This window comes from Chiloscyllium plagiosum, unplaced genomic scaffold, assembly GCF_037043375.1.
Source record: "Chiloscyllium plagiosum isolate Xiang-an unplaced genomic scaffold, Cpla_swu_hap1 HiC_scaffold_14, whole genome shotgun sequence".
Lineage (NCBI taxonomy): Eukaryota > Metazoa > Chordata > Chondrichthyes > Orectolobiformes > Hemiscylliidae > Chiloscyllium > Chiloscyllium plagiosum.
In genome coordinates, this window is record NW_028270152.1 from 19283861 (window position 1) to 19307087 (window position 23227).

Below are 23227 nucleotides of genomic sequence, written 5' to 3' on the forward strand. Positions count from 1 at the left end.
GTGAGAGGGGAAGGACAAAAAGAGGCAACTTTTTCCACATAGAGTGTGCACGGATTGAGCTGCCAGAGAAAGTGGTAGATGCAGGTACAATTACAACATTTAAAAGGCATTTGGACAGACACATGAGTAGGAAATGCTTAGGGGGATATGGACCAAATGCAGGCAAATGGGACTACGGTGGTTTAGTTTTGGGCACCTAGTCAGCATGTACTGTTGGGACCGAAGGATTTGTTTCTGTGCTGCATGACTCTATGACTCCATAATGAGTTCAGGTCCATCTGCATTGCATAGCTCAATAATCTTTCAGCATTTCGAAAATATGCTTCCTCTTTTTCCCTTCCAGCTAAAATAGACAATATCACCCTTTCCCTCATTGTTACTTATTCATATCTTCCTATACTTAATTAACAGATAAATTACAGTAAATTAACACAGAAAAGTAGATTTTTTAAATCTTAACATTACAGGTCAGGAATGTATCCATTGTTACATGCTCCCTTTTGGGAAAACTACTTCAGTTTAACCGATTTTTGTTGAGCAAGCTGTTTTTGGAACACATTACCAAAGTGAAAATAAAGGTAGGTTCTGTGAAACACCAGTGCATAAAGCATAAAATAGGCTCTGTTGAGCTGATGCTATTTATATATCTGTTAAATGTTTGCTGACTTGTGCACAACTGACCTCTATATGACTGAGTGACCTTAAGTGACTATGTTAAGCAAATGTCTATTAACAGCAGAACCTGGGGGGGTAGAAAGGGAATTGTAGCATCTGACTCAATCAAAATATGTGCTCTATTTCTTTTATTTATCTTGGGCTTATTTATTGTAGATTTTATCTTGTTTTAGACCTTCCCTTATCCCCATACTTTAGGAACCCACTGAGGGGAGTGGGGTAGGAGTCTGTCACCAGGCCTTACTGCTTTACTGGCTATAGAGCGAGGCTTTAGTAGATTGTATGAGCAACTCTGACTTTCTCTCAATTTTAAGGAGCCTTCCCTTTATTAACCTTTGGCTTAACCTCACAGAGCTGCACGAATGTAGGTTACAGAACCATCATGGCAGAGAAAGAGGCCATTCAGCCCATTGAGCTTTCTATGCACAGCAATCTGTTCATTTCCATTCCCCCATTCTTTCCCTATAGCCCTGCAGATTTATTCAGTCAAGTCCCCAACATAAGTTTTTTTTAAAATTATTAATCATCGCCATTTCCACTACCCTCAAAGGCAGCAGGTTCCAGGCTGTGAACACTCTCTACAGAAGGAAGTATTTCCTCATATCTTCCTGGCTAACCTCAAAGCTGTCAAAGTCAAACTGCCTGATACAGATAGGCAGAAACATGATGCGCAATTATACACTGCTTTGTGAAGATGTCACAGGCCATTGTAACATTACCATGGATTAGGAATTGCTCTGACTCAATGATGTGGGTGACACCGAAACTGCACTTGGGAACTTTTCTCAATGGAGACAGCATGTGTGATTTCACTAGAAAGCACGAATTTAATAAACCTTCATGAAGACAGAAGAGAATTTGTAGTCAGTTTTGCAAGCTTCTCGATAACAGGTTGCTGAATCATCCTTATACTGAGCAGAGGGGTTGTTCCCTATAGCTCTCACATCTTCATTTCCATGTGTTGTTCATTCTAATCTTCTTGTTTTTGTCTTCCTTAATAATACACAAGAAATTTGCATGGGGGTCCCTGAAAGTTACCCTAACCAATGCTTTGTGTGGCCGATTAGATAAGTAACATGTCAATGAAAGTCGTCAGTATGCACCGTCTACTTCTACAGCACATTCACTCACACTGCAATCCCAACCAGTCACCACTCCCCACAACATCTGTGAACGGCTGGAATAACAACATCACCTGGTGTCTTCTAGAGTCCCAACACTTCCTCTGAAGACACAACTGAACAACTGCCTCACAAGAACACAAGGGTTGGGAGCAAAGACCCTTTGAGCCATTTGATCTCAACAAGATCATGGCTGATCTGACTGTAGCTTCCTGTCTGTTTACCCCAAACATTTGCTGTTGATCAGAGATCTGTCACACTGAGCCTCAAATACACCCAATGAGCCTGTCTGCATTGCTCATTATCAAAGGGAAACTCAAAGACTAATGATCATCTGAAAGAACAAAATTCTCCTTTCCTCAGGCTTAAATGAACGATGACTAATTTTGAACTGTATCCCTGGATAGATTCCTGCACAGATCATTGTCAAGTCCCCGTCAGGAACTTATGTTTCAATATCACCTCCCATTTTTCTAACTAGGCCCAACTTGGTCAATCTTTTCTCATAAGATACACTCTTTATCCCAGGAATCAGCTGAGTGAACTTCTTCTGATCTGTTTTCTTAAGTATATAGTGCTCCAGCTGTGGTCCCACCAATAACTCATAGTATAACTTCCTGACCTTTACACTTATTTTTTCTTGCATTAAAAGACAACATTCCATTTACCTTCCTGATCATTCACTGGACCCATATATCAACCATTAGTCCTTCACCTACCTGCAGGCACCTAGATTCCTCTGTATAGTTGCATTCTGTAAATAATATGCTGGTTTTGTATTCTTGCTGACAAAGTGGACAAGAGTTCACATTTCCCATTTTATGCTCCATCTGCCAATGTTGTGCCCCTCATTTAAGTTATCTGTATCCCTCTGCAGACTTTCTATGTCCTCTTGACAACTCACATTCTCACCTTCATGTCATCAGTAAATTCAGTTACCATACATACAGTCCCTTCATTCAAATCATTGATCTAGATAGTAAATTGTCAAGATCTCATTAGTAACAGTTCACCAGCCAAAAATAACCTATTTCTCCCTCCTCTCTGCTTCCTGCTAACTAACCAGTTTTCGAACCATGCTAATGTATTATTATCAGCTCATTTACCATGAGCCTTTATTTTCTGAGATCACCTTTGATGTGGCAGAGACACTTTGTTGAATGCCTTTTGGAAATCCAGTGCACCACACCTACAGGTTTCCCTTTACTACCTATAATCAAAATGCCACTTCTTTTAAGATCCTAGGATAAAAGCCTTTAGTCTGAATAGCTTGCTCAGTGCCTTTACACAGCTGAGTGTGATTGCAATTATCTTAAGTTCCTCCCTCAGTGCTCAGTGCAATCATCAAGTGAAATGAAGTCCATTTTTACCCTGTATTATTCACATCAGTGCCTTCTTATCTTCCTTTCTACCCACCACCCCCATCCCCACCAAAACCATTCCTCACAAAGTGTTGTTCCTATTCATATCGTTCATCAAGTCCTCATGATTTCCAGCTATGACCACTGATAGAAATCAGACTGAACAAAGAACAGTACAGTATAGAAATAGGCCTTAGGTCCACTAAGTCTGTGTTAAGACAAGACGCCTTTCTAAAGTAAAGCTCTTTTACCTCTACACGGTCCATACCGCTCTGTTCCCTGCCTGTTCATGTAGCTGTCAAAATGGATCTTATGCTGTTGTAACTGCCTACACACACCTTGACTGGTAGTGCATCAGAGGCATTACCACCTTCTCGATAACCTTCTCGATAAAAAATTTACCACTTACATTTCCTGTAAACATCCCCGTTTCAGGCAGTGAAGAAGATTATCTCAGAATACAAAGGGACCTTGATCAGATGGGCCAATGGGCTGAGGAATAGCAGATGGAGCTCACTTTCGATAAATGTGAGGTGTTGCATTTTGGTAAAGCTAACCAGTGCAGGACTTATATAGTTAACAGTACAGCATTGGGACTGTTGCCAAACAAAGCGATCTAGGATGCAGGTGCATAGTTCCTTGAAAGTGGAGTCGCAGGTGTATGGGGTAATGAAGAAGGCATTTGGCATGCTTGTTTTTATTGGTCAGAACATTTAAGTACAGGAGTTGAGATGTCAGGTTGCGGCTGTACAGGACGTTGGTGAGGCCACCTTTTGTAATACTACAAACAGTTCTGGTCACCCTTCTATAGGAAGGATGTTTTTAAACTCAAGAGGGTACAGAAAAGATTAACAAGGATGTTACTGGGACTGGAGGGTTTGAGCTATAGGGACAGGCTGAATAGGGCTGGGGCTTTTCTCCGTGGAGTGTTGGAGGATGAGGGGTGACCCTATAAAGGTTTATAAAATCATGAGGGGCATGAATAGATTAAATAGACAAGATCTTTTCCCTGCAGTGGAGTAATCCAGAACTAAAAGGCATAGGTTTAAATTGAGAGGGTAAAGATTTAAAAAGTACCTGAGGGGTAACTTTTTCACGCAGAGTGTGCCAACTAGCCATTCTATCCATGCCTGTCATAATTTTGTGAACTTCTATTAGGTCATCGCTCAGCCACCAACGTTAATCTGGAAACAAATTAAGTTTGCCCAATGTCTTGTCAGAGCTAATACACTCCAAACTAGTCAACATCCTGGTAAACCTTTATGGTACCCTCTCCTCCTGGCTGTCTGTGTCTTAACTAAAGTTCTATATGGCTGCAACATGACTTGTCAATGTTTATACTCCATGCCCAACCAATAAAGGCAAGCATACCATATGCCTTCTTGACCATCTTATCCACTTGTGTTGCCACTTTCAAGGAACTGTGGACCTGGATGCTTAGATCTCTCTGTATGTAGAGTTCTGCCATTTACTGTATACTTCCCCAGTCATCAGCAACAAGCAAGATGCTGGTGCCCATTTGTTGAGCTTGTTGTGAGGCATCTCACTTAGAGGACAACTTCAGAACTACTTTGACATAAGCACTGCTAAAAGGTAGATCATTCAATCCTGCCAACAAATGTTGCTTTCCCCCTAGTCTTCTGTAGACACCCTCAAACTCAGTAAGGAGTTTGTGGTCTATAAATGCACAGCCTTTCAGGAGCAATAAGAATCAGAAGAGACCTGCACCTTTTCACCATGGAATTCATTATCTTCAGCTGAGAGTTTAAACTGTGGAAAATGGATTTGGAAACTAGGAGGACTTTTTAAAATTGTAAGATCAAAAATTTCCCCTAAACCTCTTCCGCCTCTCTATCTCTGTCTCATCCTTTCAGAAGCTTCTTAAAGCCAATCTCTTTGATTAAACCTTTTGGGTCATTTGTCCCAATATCTTATCAATTAGGCTTTTGTCTGACTTTGTCCGAAATCACTGATTTGAAGAATTTTGAGGCATTATTACACATCAAAATTTGCTGTACAAATGCAAAATTGTTGTTAATATGTTAAATGTGTGATTGATGTCACGAATCTCACAATATCTCACAAAGTCAAAATCAGCTCCATTTTGGGCATTTGCTCTGCCCAAGACTGCAAGGAGAGGTGTGAGTGTGGCCCAGTTCATCACACAAACCAGCCTTCCATCCACTGACTCCATCTATACTTCCTGCTGCCTTGGGAAAGCAATCAACATACTCAAAGACTCCTCCCATGCTGATTATACTCTCTTCCACCCTCTTCCATCAGGTAGAAGATACAAAAGTTTGAAAATACACATCTACGGATTCAAAAACAGCTTTTTCCCCACTGTTATCAGACTTATGAATGGACCTCTCGTGTATTGGAGTTGATCTTTCCCTACATTTTCTGCATTCTCTTCTATTACCCTGATGTACTCATGTAAAGTTTGATTTGTCCAGTTAGCACTCAAAGCAATACTTTTCACTCTGTCTCAGCACATGGGACAATAATAAATCAAATCAAATCAAAGAATAGACTGATGAGGTGTTACATTGAGTAATTGTATGTTATGGTTTATTTCAAAGTTAGAATCAGTTAAACTCTTTGTAGTGAAGACTGTGCTTCTTGAAATGATAGTAGCTTCCCCCCAATCTATATATTATTTGTGGCAATGTACTGTATTCCCTAATCCAATTATTGTGTGGATGTGTATTCCAATACATTGAGTCTTATAACGCTCATATGTCCTGTTGCCTGGGCTCACAATTAGTTCTGTCAATGTTGAACCAGCAGTTGACCAAGTGTCGAATGTCATACAACCAGAAAACAGGAATGCCCTTTCACCCCTGATACCTGGGTTCAAATTCAGGCCAGAGTCAGGGACAAAAACCTCCTCTCTCTGATGGAGAAACTGGGTGGCACTGGGGGTTCGAGCTGAGTATTTGGTTTCGCCTTTGGGAAAGTGGGATCAGGTTCCACCACAGAGTCGGGAATGAAAGTCTCTTTCTTCTTGCTGTATCTGGTACTGATTTCAGTGGAGCACTGTGCTCACTACATAGTCTTTTCACCTGAATGGTTTGGCTCCTGATAGCAGCCCAGCTGGAAGAAATAATCTTCCTGTCCCCACTGTTCCTGCTCAGAGGTTTTGTTGGGTCGGAAGTTAAGTGAGATTGTAACCTCAGTCCAGTTCCCAATGAACATGTGCTGCCCTGCACAAACAAACCTCTCGTTTCAGTACTAATTGTCACAGGGATCCTCTTACATAAGTGCACGTGTGGGATGTAAGTGACAATTAAGGACTGTGACCCTCATTTGCTTCCTGTGCCGATTTCCTCTTGTGTTCCTAAGTATTTCACACAGCATTGTTTTGTTCCCCTCCCCACTCTCCCTTCTGAGACAGCATGTGCCATCTGTGCCCAGTAAGACACAAAACATTCATTTTGTGGTCAAAACAAGGTGGCCAAGGCTCCCATTGAATATAACACCTTCCCACCCACCCCCCCACCCCGTTATACAGGTGATGCTACCCTTTCAGGAGAGATTTGTGCTCCTGCCAGTGGGAATTGTGGTTTTGTGGAGATTAAAGAGCTCAATGAATGGATTTACAGATTCTGCCAGTCCCCACACCTGTGCCCAGAGCTAGGATTTCACCAGCTGTGCAGTACCACCCAAGGTTTGGATTAGGACACCAGGAAATTAGAATAGCAGACACTCTCAGAATTCACTAGCCCCAAGAAATAAGTGTGAATGTTCCTTTAGCTTCCTCTGCCTTGTAAGTTAATTATATTTACAGGAATCGCTTGATCCTTTGTCCTCTGTCTCTACAACTAATTTAATGGGTGATCTTTGTAGAACTTGTTGGAGAACGATGCTTACCATCCAACACTGAATTTCAAAGAGGGATGCCAATCATACAGGCACCTCTTAAAGGAGAATATTCATCATAAGGGCTTTTTCTAAAAGGAACCTGCACCATTAAAGTTCCCTTTACAGGGGCATGTTCACCATCATGAACCCTTCTAATGAGGAACATGCCCCAGCAAGGACTTCTTTCCAAAAGAGGTAACATATTTTCATTATCTTTTAAAAGAGAACAAAGAGCTTTGACTAAAAAAAAAACCTTAATTTATTTCTAATGATTCTTAAAGTTGTTTCGTATCGGTCTGAACGATGATTTGGCTAAGGGTTCTGGTTTGGAGGAATTGTAGAGGGAACGATATTGGGCAGCTGAGTTCACGCACACACACACACTTATTGTTCTGAGGTAAAATTGGTTTCCTCATGACATCAGCTTAAAGATGTCTCTTCCCATATCATTCCTCACTGGTTCAAAAATTATTTTTAAAAGTGAATTCTACTCCTGGCAAAAGAATTTCTTTTAACTGTTGTGTAGCATGAATCCAAAATAATCAATGCCACCATTGGAGTGTTCAGTTCATGGAAACATTTGTTGATCTATTCCAAGAAAAAAAAAATCAGCTATCTATCAGACAGTGGTCAACCAACCAGGGGAAATAACTACAATGGGGCTGGATCATTTGGATCAATAGGTATGTTGCCCACATATACATGAGTACATGGAATGTGCTTGCATTGCTGCAACTACATCACACACAGCTTGTTGCCTATATGAATATACTAAGAAATAATTCCAGGCATGTGGAGTATATTTGGAAATTTTATAGGAGCATTCTTTATTCTTGGAATCCTTGGAGCCCTTTAAGGGGACTGTATTTCTGGCCATCTTGCGTCCAATGTACATTCAGGGATAGGCTGGTGTTTATTCACAACACCATCACAATGTAGTACAACAACTGTGCATGGTGCAGAGACAAATGTTTGCAGTCAGCATCACTGCAAAGTGACAGATTGGCAGCTGATAGCAATAAAGATGGCACTGCCCACATAATCAAAACATAGGTGCTCCCCCAGCTTGTGGATGTTAAGAGTGACAAGGATAATAATGGAGACAATGCAACTACCACCCTGGGCGGACAACCAATTAACCTGTGGCTGCATTTTAGAGAGAAATATCACTGCTTGTCGTGACTATTTCAAAGGTACCTTTCTCGTTTCCTATCATCAAGTTGACTGTGCCATGTGGCTAAGTGATTATAGTTCATGTAGTTCCTCGCCTTCCCTGAAAGATAGACACCAAATCTGTACCCAAATCAGCTCTGATTAAATCGGAATTATGGACATCCAATTAACAAGACTGGAGATTCTCCCATTTGGTTATGTATCCACGCTTGTCTGTGTGACATCACCTATGCTTGCGTCGACGCGTTCTGAGTGGAGGACATCTGTCACCAGTAACTGGTGTCACCAGGCCCATTTTAACATGCACAGGCAGCCATTTTGATTGTTGCTTTTGCGTTTGGGCCTGTTATCCTGTCAGGATTTTTTGTGTGGAGTAGTATCGTAGAGTCTCAAGCGAGAGTGGATTTAAAGAACATCTAAATAGAGTATGTTTAGAGAAACATTACATCTGCTGAGTCCGAATCTGGAATGCATTTAGAGAGCTTGTATGTAAAGAATATTTGAACAGCGCAAAGCTAAAGTTCAATGTTGGAAGTGTGTGCATTTGAGGAAGCTGTATCAAAGGAAATTCAGCAAGTGGGTTAATGGAGCATATTTACACACGTGGGGTATATTTTGCGAGTCTGAATCAGAAGTGAGCTAAGGGAGTGTGCTCATGGAATATGTTAACTTAGCAAAGTTTCAAAATGGAACAGCTTCCTTTACTGAACCTTCAAAGTTCCAAGGCTGAGAGGCAGCAATGCAGAAAGACTGAAGTCGCTCCGCAGATGTTTTACGAGGTCAACTGAACATTGCTTTGGTGCCTCTTCCCTATCCGACACTATACTTTAACAGACTTTATTCAAACAAATTAATATAAAAGTGTACAGACAATAAAGGGAGCTGGGGACCAGCCTGGAATTTATGGTGTGCTTGCTATCTTTCTCATTCAGTGAGAGGCATTATGTTTTGACAGTAATTGTAGCCACAGTGACCCCTACTAAGAGGGAGCATATTTCTGCTTTTGTCGAAGAGATTAAAAAATTGTGATTGTACGTTATAAATGAGCACATGAAATGTAGGGCCATCAACGAGATAAGTGCTCAGCAAATAATTACATGAGGCAACTTCAAGCTAGAAACATCTATAATGTTTTATGCTGGTTTTCACCTGAATAGGCTTCAGTTTACATTCCCCTCGCTCTTGCTCAATACACTTGATTAGAGCTGAAAGGGGTAATAAAGGAGGTCTGAGAGTGAGGAAAGACACCTCCCCTCCCTACGGCTGTCGCTAAACTGTGAAAATAAATACTAAGCCACCAAAGAACACACTGGATGCCAAGGTTCATCTTAGACAAATTTGTTTTTTAGCAGAAGACCAGAGTCAATTCTCAGCTGTAAAAATAAAGGCACTGGGTGACACAATGTATTAGAACACTCACCTTTCACCTCTGGGACTAGGGTTTGAATGTAACCCAGACAGAGTGGATGAAAGCCCTCCTCTATGTCTCTGTCCCTCTCCCTGATGGGTGACTGACTAGTACAGTGCGCTAGAATTTGCCCTTTCACCTCTAGGTCTTGAGCCTGAGGATTGACTGAGTGTAGAGGATGAATTATTCCTGCTTCACAGTCTTTGTTGGAGAACTAGCTGGTGTGGTGTTTTAGATTTCCGAGACTCAAGCTCAAAACTGGGTCCCAGCCTGCAGAGACCGAGGCTCTCTCCTTTCTTTGAATACTGTTAAAGAGCGGAAGGAAATTTTGTGACTGGGATAACACAATTGGCTGCCTGGCTGTTGCTAAATTAAATGATAAGTTTCATACAATGCACAGAGTAGAAATGAGGTCAGATTGGAAAGAATGGCATTTTCTACAAGCTGCCAAGAACCTGGATTCAGATTCGAAGCCTGAATAACATTCATGCCTGCAGGAGACTTTCTAAATATAACTTGGCTTTTTAGAGAAGGTGTAATTTCTGCTCTAATAATTTTTAAATTCTCATGATATACCCAAAAAATCTGGGCTCTGCACATTCCAGATTCCTGTGTCCATATATGTCACGTAAACGAATCACACTGTAATTCCATGGCTCTGCCAATGGGAGTGCCCTAGCTCTGGCAAAAGGTGGCATTCTCCTACAGCAAATTCAAAGGAGCCATTTTAATTTTGAGTGTGGGTGTCAAGGTAAACGATGAGACTATAAAAATCCAGAATGAATGCGTAATTTTAGAAAGGATAGCATTTTATCTCTGCACCCTGATCTCAGCATCAAACCCTGCCTCATCCAATCTTCATTGGCATGGAGCCATGGAATGGTCACAGCAACAAATGGAGACCGTTCAGTCCCCTGTATCAGTGCTAGCACTCTGTGACAGTAACTCAGCTAGTCCCACAGCCCGGCCTTTCCCTATAGCCGCATAAATGTATTCTGTTCAGGTAATGATCCAATTCTCCCTGAATGCCACTAGTGAATCTGCCAAACTGTCAGTCAGTGCATTCCAGATCCTGGGCGAAAATGAGGACTGGAGATACTGGAGATTAAGAGTTGAGAATGAGGTGCTGGAAAAGCACAGCAGGTCATGCAGCATCTGAGGAGCAGGGGAAGTGACATTTCAGGCAAAAGCCCTTCATCAGGAAGGATCGCATTCCAGATCCGAACCACTTGCTGAGTATAAAGGTTCATCTTCATGTCACCACTGCACTCATCTCTGTCACATACAATATCAGAGGTTCTGGAACATATTTTTTAAAGGTTGCAAGTCCTTGCAGTTTCAAAGTATTGAAATAATTCAAAGGACAAGCAGATTGAATCAACTTAATGAAAACACAATCTGTGACGTTATATGTATTTTTTGCTCCCTGCTCTGTAGAAGGGGAGGAATCACCCCAGACCCTCTGACAGATCCCTCCCTTACTTAATGTTGAACAACCTCAGAACAGTTTGTTAGATCCCTACTGGACATAAGCCTGACAGTGGGTTCATTGTTGGCTGCCGGTAGATTTATAAAATGTGGACACTGACCCTACCTTCAACTCTGCTCAAGTGCCCGGTAGGGTTGCTAACTCCTGCTGATCATAGGTATTGATGGAGGTTTAATTGTGTGAACTCTGACCTCGGGCAGAACTGCCCCTGTTCTCCAATGATTGGTTGCTCAAGAGGCCTAGCATCATGGCACACCGTTTCTCCATCAAGATCCTATAATTCTCTCTCTTGAGTTATCTTTACTTTGTGGAGTCTCCCTGAGAATGCTCAGGGGTTGGCAACCTTCAAGTAGTCTTCAAAGGCTGAAGTATGTTTCCCACGTCCCAACATTCAGGGTGCCCTAATCAATTGTGATTTGGAGATGCTGGTGTTGGACTGGAGTGTATAAAGTTAAAAGTCACACAACACCAGGTTATAGTCCAACAGGTTTAATTGGAAGCACACTAGCTTTCAGAGCGCCGCTCCTTCATCAGGTGGTTGTCAATTGTAATCGCCTCAACCGCTAGCCTATCACCCGCCCAGGAATCGGGCCAGTCCAGTAGCATAACCCACACTGTTTACCAACTGAACCAAGAGAAGAGCAGGGCCTGTAGTTTGTGAGTGTCAGGGCTTCATTTTATCGAACAAAATATGTTGTTTATGTTTCAGGCATGACCTAAATTGCAGGGTTAAAAATCCTAGTTTCTTAAGCAAAAGCCTAGGCAACAAAGCTCTCATTCATATGTGGAGTTGACACAGGCCCACTCATAGTATTTTCTAGCTGTCTGGTTCCCCTGTAATGAGTTCTTTGGTGAAAGCTTGATGGATGTAATACAAGTAATAATAATTATTATCAGCGCTATTAGCTGCTGTGCAAGGAATGTTTATGCAACTGAAACTTCCTGGCTCTGAACCTGCAGAGCATTTAAAACTGAGTGTCAACTTAAGGGGAAATCGGACAGATTATAGACACCAAACAGGTGAAAGGAATTCTAATTAGCTTTTCGAGAGGAAGCCCACTAGGGCCCCTCCACAAACAGGGACACTTTGTGAATGATCTACCACAGCTCCCATTGCTATGTGACTTGACTGACCTCAAATAATGCAGAGCTATTGCAAAGTGACTGACAGCTGACCCCACAGTAACACAGAGACATATTGCAAAGTGATTGACTGACTAACCCCCCCACCCCTTCTCACACCACACTGGACAAGTGATTGACCCCCGTGGAAGACCTATTATTTTGTGACTGACAAACCACACAGAAAGAGATTCCAACTCTAAATGGCCAATTGAAAGGGGATGACTCAGTGGGAGCAAAGATTGACCATTGTGTTTCTAGCGTGCTGCTGCCTCCTTGCCATTTTACCCATATATTCTTTCTGAAGCAGCCAAAATAGCCACCACCTCTGGCAGTGTGAAGGCCTCATGGATATATTGAAAAGAAGGTCCGCTAACATATTTAAGATCTGATTCTAATCGTAGTAGTTACATACCAGTGCCAGACTCTTCAGGTTATGAGACCATGGGTCAAGTTTCTGGAATTCTCTCCCTAAATGCACTGTGACTATATCCACAACCCAAAGACTGCAATGGTGCAAGAAGACAGCTTACTCTCACCTTCTCAAGGGCAACGAGGGACGGGCACTAAATGCTGATCCAGCCAGCATCCCTTCATATTTTTTCAACAATGAACAAATCCAGGCCAAGAGAAGGCACAAGAATTAACCCAATTTTTCATTTATTTTCATCCTCTTATAGGCTGGGAGGAACAGGTACATGTCCCTCCTTGTCTGACATGACAATCCAAGATACCACTGCCTCAGTTATCATTTTCCTCTCTTTCCTTTATAGGATATAGCACATCAATAATACAGAAGACATAATATATAGGAGTAATAGTCTGCTTAACACAACCCAATTAATCCTCCTGAACCCCACTTTACTTAAAGATCACTCTTAGCCTTAATATCCATGAGGAATTCACCTTAGCGACTTCACCTCAGAGGAACATAGGGACAGGAGTAGGTCATTGAGCCCGTCCCCATCATTCAATATGATCATGGCTGATTGAATACTTCAATAACTCTTACTCATCCCATTTCCGTAGCCCTGTTACGCCACTTACAATCAGAAATCTATCAGTCTCTATCCTAAACATAATGAAAGACTGAGCTTCCACAGCCATTGATGATAGAATATTTCAAAGGTTTACAACCCTCTGATTAAAAAAATGTCTTCTCATTTCAAGCCTAAGTGGCACCAATCTTATTCTTAAGTCTCTGGTTCTAGGCTCCTCAATCAAGGGAAACATCTTACTTGTATCTACTCCATCTTTATAAATACTTTATAGATTTCAAAGAAATTACCTCTTATTCTTTGATACTCTAGGGAATAAAGGCCAATCTCTCTTCGTAAGACAGCCTTGCCATCCCGGGAACAAGTCTAGTGAATCTTCATTGCACTCCTTTTATGGCAATAATATCTTTCCCGAGATAAGGAGACCAAACCTGCACACAGTACTCCAGGTGTGGTCTAACCAAGCACCTATACATCTGAAGCAAGATTTCACTACTCTCTTATTCTACTGCATCATGTATTCTACAGTGGTGGTTAAGCTGATGTTCTAGTCAGTGTTAAATGTTAGCAACAAAAGAAATCTATAAATTTATTTCCTGCTCAATTGCTGTAGGCTGCAGTGGCAATAACTCTCCTTTAAGAAGTTAAAAGTCTGAGATAGAGTTTGATTTAATGTCTGTCATTGCAGCCATTGGACAAGTAATTGGTTCGATGCTTCCAACACATTGTAAAAGGGAGTTTCTTTGCTCAAAATGGAACAGTTGCTGTTTTCCTGAACTGGCTACAACCCTTCTAAATTGTGGAGCAGGATTGACCTGGTTTTCTGAATATGTCTATCTGCTTCTTGTCCCACAGAGTTGCAACATTCGAATACAGCGCGCCACTACACTCTCCTGCAGAACACCACCAATTATCGTATTCTGCTGATGGACGAAGATCATGACCGCATGTATGTGGGCACCAAGGACTACATCGTCTCGCTGGACCTGCACAACATCAACCGGGAGCCTTTATTAGTAAGTCAATGTAGTACATCTATTTTGGCATATACTGAACTCCTTAAACTAATCCAAACAAATCCCATTCTGTCCATAAAAACCAAGGTAGCCATAGACTTCCAACACCATCTTCATATATTAGATAAGTGTGGCCCTCTCTGTGTCAATTGTAAACATTACTATTAGGTGTCTGCAGGTTTGGGTACTCACTGAATAGTGCTTTGTGTATGTGCTACAATTGTAGTATCTCTATCTCTGGGCCAAAAGGTCTGTACCTTCTGCCTTTAGATGTACCATAACCTATCAGGAATGCCCAGGGAGCAACTAACAGGTGCTTCATATACAGTATATGGCTCAAAATATCATAATACAATGGATTACCCAAAGGGGGAACAGCAAGGTTCATGAAATGGAGCATGAGGCAGAGAATTCAGAGGCAGATGATGATAGTGATCAGTCTGAAAAAATTGTATAAGTCACTAGAAGCTTCAATCGCTCAATGAATATGTTTGTCATGGATTTCTTTAACTGTGTGGTGTTAGAAAGTGGTTGCATCTCAACAGTGCATGGATCCACTCAGTGGTGAGGACTGATCTAAGATCAGGGAATTTGAATGCTCTGTTTATTTTAGGTTTGAGGATGACAACATACTGTGGTCACTAAAAGGTGTAGTGCTTCCAAGTAAAATAAGTGAAGTAAATCCCTTTATTAATCCCTCTAATTAGATACATTTGCTGTTAAGCAAGTCTTCCCTGAAAAAGACCCAAATTAACCTGGGAATGAAACACAATAAAGTAATTGTTTCTGGAAAGTCAGTGGATCTATAGTTTATCCAATCAGGGCCTGACTGTGTCCCTCAGTAAAACCTGATGTATCTAAACAGAATGTTAGTAAGGCAAGTATTGATTAGGTGATACAAATCAGAGAGAAAAACAAGCAATTTGTCTTAAAGCTGCACATGCAATTTGCTTACTTCTTGTTAAGGATGTGAAGTCCTGTCAAAGGATACAGCAGTCTGTTTCACATTGAGTCACAGATATGTTTTGGGATGACACTCCTGAGAACAACAGCACAACAGACTAGGGGCTGGACAATTGTTGTCATCCCAGTGAACATGATGCACATTGAAAGGGCTATCTGATCCAAGGGCCAAATGACTAAAGTGTGACATCAGCTGACATATATTTTAGAAGTGTCCACTGATCAGCAGGAGGCCAGCCCTCCAGTGGCAGGTCCCAAACCCTGAACTGAGAGACCTAAGTTCAAGTCCCACCTCCTCCAGAGTTGTGTTATAGCATCCCTGAATAAATTGATTAGGAAAAATAGGTTGAACAGAGAGAGAGGTACCTCATGTAAGACTTGCAAGCACAGCTACTGCACTCTTAAATATTGGTAAAACTTTGAAGATTATGACCAAGACATGAAGACCATGGATTGTCTGAATCGTGTAAACGGTTGGAAAGTAAGAAAGCGGAGTGAAAATTCTAATAGTGAGTCTCTTGTGTTCGAAAATGATCACGTGCTGGAGAAGAGTTTCCAACTGGGCAAGAGGTGGTATAATATCGAAGTATGCAAGTTGAGGCTGCAACTTGGGTATATTACATGATGAAAGGAAGGGTTACAGAAGAGTCTCAAGACAGCAATTGAAGCTGAAATCTTTATGACTGTATGTTTGGTGGCACTAATCAAATATTCCATAAACTACCAGGAGAGGAAAACTAAATGGAAGTAGATAGTTGGAAGGAATTCAGAGTTTATTTTCAAGTACCAATACGTCAATAGATTTCGATGGAAAATGTTTTTTCAGATTGGATTTATAGGAAATAAAGGCACAAATCAGAGACATAGGAAATTAAGAGAATTAAAAATAACACTCATATCCATTTAACGCCTAAACACATCTCTGAACAATTCTCAAAGGGCTTCCGTGTGAATTGTATTTGAAACACAACTATAGTGACGCAAGAGGAAGGGACAAGTATTACAGTTTTAGATGCGTGTATAAAACAAAGGAGACTTGCTGGGATATGAATAAGAGATTGGAGTGGTTCCAATAAATGATTGTTTAAAGTTTTGCATTGCCTAGGACCTATATTAAAGATAAATTAGTACAGTTGTTTTACTGTTAAAACCCGGTCACTCTGAGTTTTATAAACCTCCTCAATCCTGAACTTTTGCCCCACTTCATTCAACCAAGCTAACCGGGTGTGTGAGAGGGCTCCATTTCTGCTTTAACATGTGATCATATGAGCATTTGTAGTTTCAAGACATAACTGAGAGGATAGTTAAACATCCAATATGTTATCCACAAAGTGTAAATAGTATTAGCACACAGTGTTTTATTATTTCACGGGATTGCTTGCAAGGCCAGAATTTGTTCCCCTTGTGGTGGTGGTGGTGAGTTGCCTTCTGAATTGCCACAGTCTGTCGAGTAGGTACCACCCACAGTGCTGTTGGTGGGGGGGATTCCCAGACCTTTGACCCAGTAACAGTGAAGGAAAGGTAATGATATGTTCCAGTGTAACAAAATATCAACAAAAAGTGAGTATTAGACAGTACGTTATCGACACTGAATATTATCGACACTTGTTTTGTAGTATATTATATAGTGTGCATCAATACAGTCTGAGTGTTATTGATATTGTATTGTCAACACTTGATGAGATTTATAGACACTGTGTAATTATTATCACAGGATATTATCACAAGGTGTGGATATTGTCAATAGCATCTGAGTATTATTGACACAGTGTTTTATCACCACTATGAGAGATTTATAGGCACTGTGTACTATCACAAAGCAATTATCGCACAGTGTGGATATTACCAGATCAGTGTGAGTGTTATATATAACACAATGTGAGATAACACTCACATTTTTATCCAGTTTGTCAGTTAGTTTAGATGGCTAGTGTGTGGTACAGAATAGGCTGCCGGACAGGCTCTGCCTCCTTGCCTTGTCCCATGCTTAATGTGGAGTAGTGCCCTTCAAACTACACACAGCTTGTCTGTCTCCCTCTCTAACAGAGAATGTGTTGCTTGTGTTCTCTCATAGATATTGGCCAATGACCCAAGCATTGCCAATTTAGTAAGAGTTTTATCAACCACCTTGGGTTATTTCCAGAGCAGTATTTTCATGAGGAGGGGGAGGTTTTGTTCAGTCAAATTGAGCGTTATTGGAACACGTGAAGTTTTACAAGTGCTAATTGAGGCAGGGTCTCTCGATCTCATCAAAAGGAAATGATATGCGAACATTTAAAGGAGAAGATTTACAAGAGGATTTTAGGAAACGGAAAATGACAAAACAGACGACTCGAAGAGAAGAACAATCTTCAATCGGCACAGACATGTTCAGATTTGTGTTCTGTCATTTCTGCTATTCTTCACATGAAAACCAATGTTGCATTTCATTTCTTTCAGATTCACTGGTCCGTCAGTCAGCAGAGACGAGACGAGTGTGTTCTTTCTGGTAAAGATCAGAATGTAAGTGCTTGAACTATCCAACCTTCTGTCTTCATTGACTAATGCCCCACAACTATGGAAAGAATGCTTGCCTTTCACAGGTCACAAAAGAACTAGCAGTTATCACTTCCTCAGATAGTCCTCACCAATAAATTACTTTTCAAGTACAGTCACTATTGTGTAGGGTTAAGACGGGGACTAGCTTGCCTGCAGGTAATGAAAGGTCAATCATTTTATGATGGAGAACGGTTGACCATTCTCTCCTCTGGGAACTACCGACACAATATTCTCCCTCACCCCCTCCCCTGCTCATCTGAACAAATGAACTGTTTAGTATTTTTACTCAAGGACACATTTAGTACCACAGAGATATACCAGCCTCACTTATAGCTAGGTGTTCTATAACCCACTATCATTTTGACCTGGAAATGAGAATGGTAGCTCCAGAGTCAGAAAGACCCTTTATTAATATTAGGGCAGACTGAGAACAGTATCACTTCTTTTTTCATTAACGTTTTGTCTGTAGTGTTGCTCTGTGTCACGTGCATGCGCTCAATAGTAAAATGCTCGTTTTTGAAAGTGACATGGTTTCAATAAACTGCAGTAAAAAATAATTCAGTTTTCGAACTTGTGCTAGAAGTCCACTTGAGGATCTCTCAAAAATTGCTTGTTGACTTGCCCATTATAAATGCTGATAGGCACCTACTGACCCCTATGTTATAGGCTTTCTCACTGAAGTCCCCAGACATGTGAGTGATCCGCAGTATCACATTTCTGCCTGACCATCATCCAATTTATTGCCATCGCCGATTTAATGACATTGCTTCTGCTGCTTGTGGAGAAGTACTAACCTTTCTCTGGTGAGAGCTACCCTGTCTTTCTGCAGTGAGGACAGGCGTTGCTAAGGAATGTATCGACCTTGGAGCATAACTCAGATAACTTGCAAAACGCCAGTCATTTATGCATATTTTTAATGGATCTGCTTGAAATAGGGATGCTACAACTGCGTCACAATACTATTTTGCTTTGTAAATTGCCCTGGCAGAGAGATGGGAGAGGCTGTTAGGGCTGAATGGCCTCAACTTTGTCACGAATGCTTCAAACTCCAAGTAGAAGGAAAGATGTTCGTTTGCTGCAATCACAGTGCAGTTCAGAGCCGGGATTGAACTATGACCCTGGTATTATAATCACTATGATCTCAGAACAACGAACAAAGAAAATGACAGCACAGGAACAGGCCCTTCGGTCCTCCAAGCCTGTGCCGATCCAGATCTTCTATCTAAATCTGCTGCCTATTTTCTAAGGGTCTGTATCCCTTTGCTCCCTGCCCATTTATGTATCTGTCTAAATACAGCTTAAATGATGCTATCATTCCCACCTCAACCACCTCCGCTGGCAATGTGTTCCAGGCACTAACCCCCCTCTGCGTAAAGAACTTTCCACGCATATCTCCCCTAAACCTTGTCCCTCTCACTTTGAACTCATGACCCCTAGTAACTGAGTCCCCCATTCTAGGAAAAAAGCTTCTTGCTATCCACACTGTCTATACCTCTCATGATTTTGTGGACCTCAATCAGGTCCCCCCTCAGCCTCTGTCTTTCTGTTGAAAACAATCCTAATCTATTCAACCTCTCTTCATAGCTAGTGCCCTCCATACCAAGCAACATCCTGGTGAACCTCCTCTGCACTCTCCCCAAAGCATCCACATCCTTTTGGTAATGTGGCGACCAGAACTGTACACAGTTTTCCAAATGTGGCCGAACCAAAGTCCCATACAACTGTAACATGACCTGCCAACTCTTGTACTCAATACCCTGTCCAATAAAGGAAAGCATGCTGTATGCCTTCTTGACCACTTTACTGACCTGCGTTGCCACCTTCAGGGAACAATGGACCTGAACACCCAGATCTCTCTGTATGTTAATTTTCCCCAGGACTTTTTCATTTACTATATAGCCCACTCTTGAATTGGATATTCCAGAATGCATCCACCTCACATTTGCCCAGATTGAACTCCATCTGCCATTTCTCTGCCCATCTCTCCAATCTATCTATATTATGCTATATTCTCTGACAGTCCCCTTCACCATCTGCTACGCCATCAATCTTGGTGTGATCTGCAAACTTGCTAATCAGGCAACCGATACCTTTCTCCAAATCATTTAGATATATCAAGAACAACAGTAGTCCTAGCACGGATCCCTGTGGAACACCACTCGTCACAGGTTTCCATTTTGAGAAACTCCCTTCCACTATTACACTCTGTCTCCTGTTTGCAGCCATTTAGCTCTATCCATTTAGCTAGTACACCCTGGACCTCATGCGACTTCACCTTCTCCATCTGCTTACCATGGGGAACCTTAAAAAACACATTAATAAGTCAATGTATATGACATCTACAGCCCTTCCCCCATCAATTAAATTTGCCACCTCCTCCAAGAATTCTATTAGATTTGTAAGCCATGACCTTTCCCGCACAAAACCATGCTGCCCATCACTGATAAACCCATTTTCTTCCAAATGGGAATAGATCCTATCCCTCCAGCAGTATCTTTTCCATCAGCTTCCCTACCACTGACATCAGGCTCACCAGTCTATAATTACCTGGATTATCCCTGCTGTCCGTCTTAAACAAGGGGACAATATTAGCAATTCTCCAGTCCTCCAGGCCCTCACCTGGGTTCAAGGATGCTGCAAAGATATCTGTTAAAGCCCCAGCTATTTCCTCTCTTGCTTCCCTCAGTAACCAGGGATAGATCCCATCTAGACCTGGGGACTTGTCTATCTTAATGCTTTTTAGAATACCCAAAACCTGCTCCCTCCTTATGCTGACTTGACCTAGAGTACTCAAAGATCTATCCCTAACCTCTTAATGCCTTTTAGAATACCCATAACCTGCTCACTCCTTATGCTGACTTGAGCTAGAGTAATCAAAGATCTATGAGGAGAAAGTGAGGTCTGCAGATGCTGGAGATCAGAGCTGAAAATGTGTTGCTGGAAAAGCGCAGCAGGTCAGGCAGCATCCAGGGAACTGGAGAATCGACGTTTCGGGCATAAGCCCTTCTTCAGGAATGAGGAAAGTGTGTCCAGCAGGTAAACATAAAAGGTAGGGAGGAGGGACTTGGGGGAGGGGTGTCGGAAATGCGATAGGTGGAAAGAGGTCAAGGTGAGGGTGATTGGTCAGACTGGGGTGGGGGCGGAGAGGTCAGGAAGAAGATTGCAGGTTAGGAAGGCGGTGCTGAGTTCGATGGATTTGACTGAGACAAGGTGGGGGGAGGGGAAATGAGGAAACTGGTGAAATCCGAGTTCATCCCTTGTGGTTGGAGGGTTCCTAGGCGGAAGATGAGGCGCTCTTCCTCCAACCGTCGTGTTGTTGTAGTCTGGCGATGGAGGAGTCCAAAGACCTGCATATCCTTGGTGGAGTGGGAGGGGGAGTTGAAGTGTTGAGCCACAGGGTGGTTGGGTTGGTTGGTCCGGGTGTCCCAGAGGTGTTCTCTGAAACGCTCCGCAAGTAGGCGGCCTATCTCCCCAATCTCAAAGATCTATCACTAACTTCAACATCTGTCAAGCATCTCAGCTATCCAGCCAATAGTATATACATATATCCCACTGTCTGCCTCTAACACAAAAAAACTTGCCAATAACAATCTGTATTTACATAGTACCTTCAGTGTAGTGAGACATCCCAAGTCTTACGTGGCTTCAAGTGGACAGGGCCTGGGAAATGAATATTCAAGGCGACACGTGCTGTCGTAAGGACAGACTGACGGGCAGAGGGGGTGGGGTGGGGTGGCCTGTTGGTAAGGGATGATATTCGGTCCCTTGCGCGGGGGGACCTAGAATCAGGGGATGTAGAGTCTGTGTGGATGGAGCTGAGAAATACTAAGGGTAAAAAGAGCCTCTTGGGAGTTATCTACAGGCCCCCAAACAGTAGTCTGGATGTCGGATGTAAGTTAAATCAGAAGCTGAAATTGGCCTGTCGCAAAGATGTCACTACAGTTGTTATGGGGGATTTCAACATGCAGGTAGACTGGGAGAATCAGGATGGTATTGGGCCACAAGAAAGAGACTTTGTGGAGTGCCTCCGAGATGGATTCTTAGAACAGCTGGTGCTGGAGCCTACCAGGGAGAAGGCAATTCTGGATCTGGTATTGTGCAACGAACCGGAATTGGTCAGGGACCTCAAATTGAAGGAGCCATTGGGAAGTAGTGACCATAATACAATAAGCTTCAACCTGCAATTTGAGAGGGAGAGGGTACAATCGGAAGTGACAATATTTCAGTTGAATAAAGGGAACTATGGAGCTATGAGGGAGGAGCTGGCCAAAGTTCAATGGTGCAATACCTTAGCAGGGATGACCGTGGAGGAACAATGGCGGATATGAAGAAAGATCCTAGGAGGAGTCATGGGTGGCCGTGGCTGACGAGGGAAGTTAAGAAACATATAAAGTTAAAATAGAAAAAGTATAACATAGCAAAGATAAGTGGGAAAACGGAGGACAGGGAAGCCTTTAAAGAACAACAGAGGATTACTAAGAAGGAAATACGCAGAGAAAAAATGAGGTACGAAGGTAAACTAGCCAAAAATATAAAGGAAGATAGTCAAAGCTTTTTTAGGTATGTGAAAGGCAAAAAAATGTGATGTGAAAGGCAAAATTTTAAGACTAAAATTGGGCCCTTGAAGACAGAAACAGGGGAATATATCACGGGGAACAAAGAAATGGCAGAAGAATTGAATTGGTACTTCAGATCTGTGTTCACTGGGAAAGACACAAGCAATCTCCTTGAGGTAACAGTGGCTGAAGGACCTGAACTGAAGGGAATTTATATTTGCCAGGAATTGGTGTTGGAGAGACTGTTAGGTCTGAAGGTTGATAAGTCCCCGGGGCCTGATGGTCTACATCCCAGGGTACTAAAGGAGGTGGCTCAAGAAATCGTGGATGCGTTGGTGATTATTTTCCAGAGTTCGATAGATTCGGGATCAGTTCCTGCAGATTGGAGGGTGGCTAATGTTATACCACTTTTTAAGAAAGGTGGGAGAGAGAAAGCAGGAAATTATAGACCAGTTAGTCTGACCTCAGTGGTGGGAAAGATGCTGGAGTCTATTATAAAGGATGAAATTACAACACAGCTGGATAGTAGTAACAGGATAGGTCAGAGTCAGCATGGATTTATGAAGGGGAAATCATGCTTGACTAATCTTCTGGACTTTTTTGAGGATGTAACTCTGAAGATGGATGAGGGAGATCCAACAGATGTAGTGTACCTGGACTTTCAGAAAGCTTTTGATAAAGTCCCACATAGGAGGTTAGTGAGCAAAATTAGGGCGCATGGTATTGGGGGCAAAGTACTAACTTGGATTGAAAGTTGGTTAGCTGATAGGAAACAAAGAGTAGTGATAAACGGCTCCATTTTGGAATGGCAGGCAGTGACCAGTGGGGTACCGCAGGGATCAGTACTGGGACTGCAGCTTTTTACAATATATGTTAATGATATAGAAGATGATATTAGTAATAACATTAGCAAATTTGCTGATGATACTAAGCTAGGTGGCAG

The 23227-nt window shown here is 42.0% G+C and overlaps 1 protein-coding gene across 5 annotated transcripts in view; it reads left to right on the top strand.

Annotated features, from left to right (window-relative positions):
* sema3fb (sema domain, immunoglobulin domain (Ig), short basic domain, secreted, (semaphorin) 3Fb) overlaps positions 1–23227 on the top strand; it is a 252587-nt gene that overhangs the window by 147629 nt on the left and 81731 nt on the right. For all 5 annotated transcript variants that reach the window (XM_043707715.2, XM_087994111.1, XM_043707716.2 and 2 more), the window contains exons 3-4: positions 14067–14227; positions 17630–17692. In XM_043707715.2, the coding sequence (XP_043563650.2) occupies positions 14067–14227; positions 17630–17692 (224 nt within the window). The remainder of the gene's footprint in view (positions 1–14066; positions 14228–17629; positions 17693–23227) is intronic.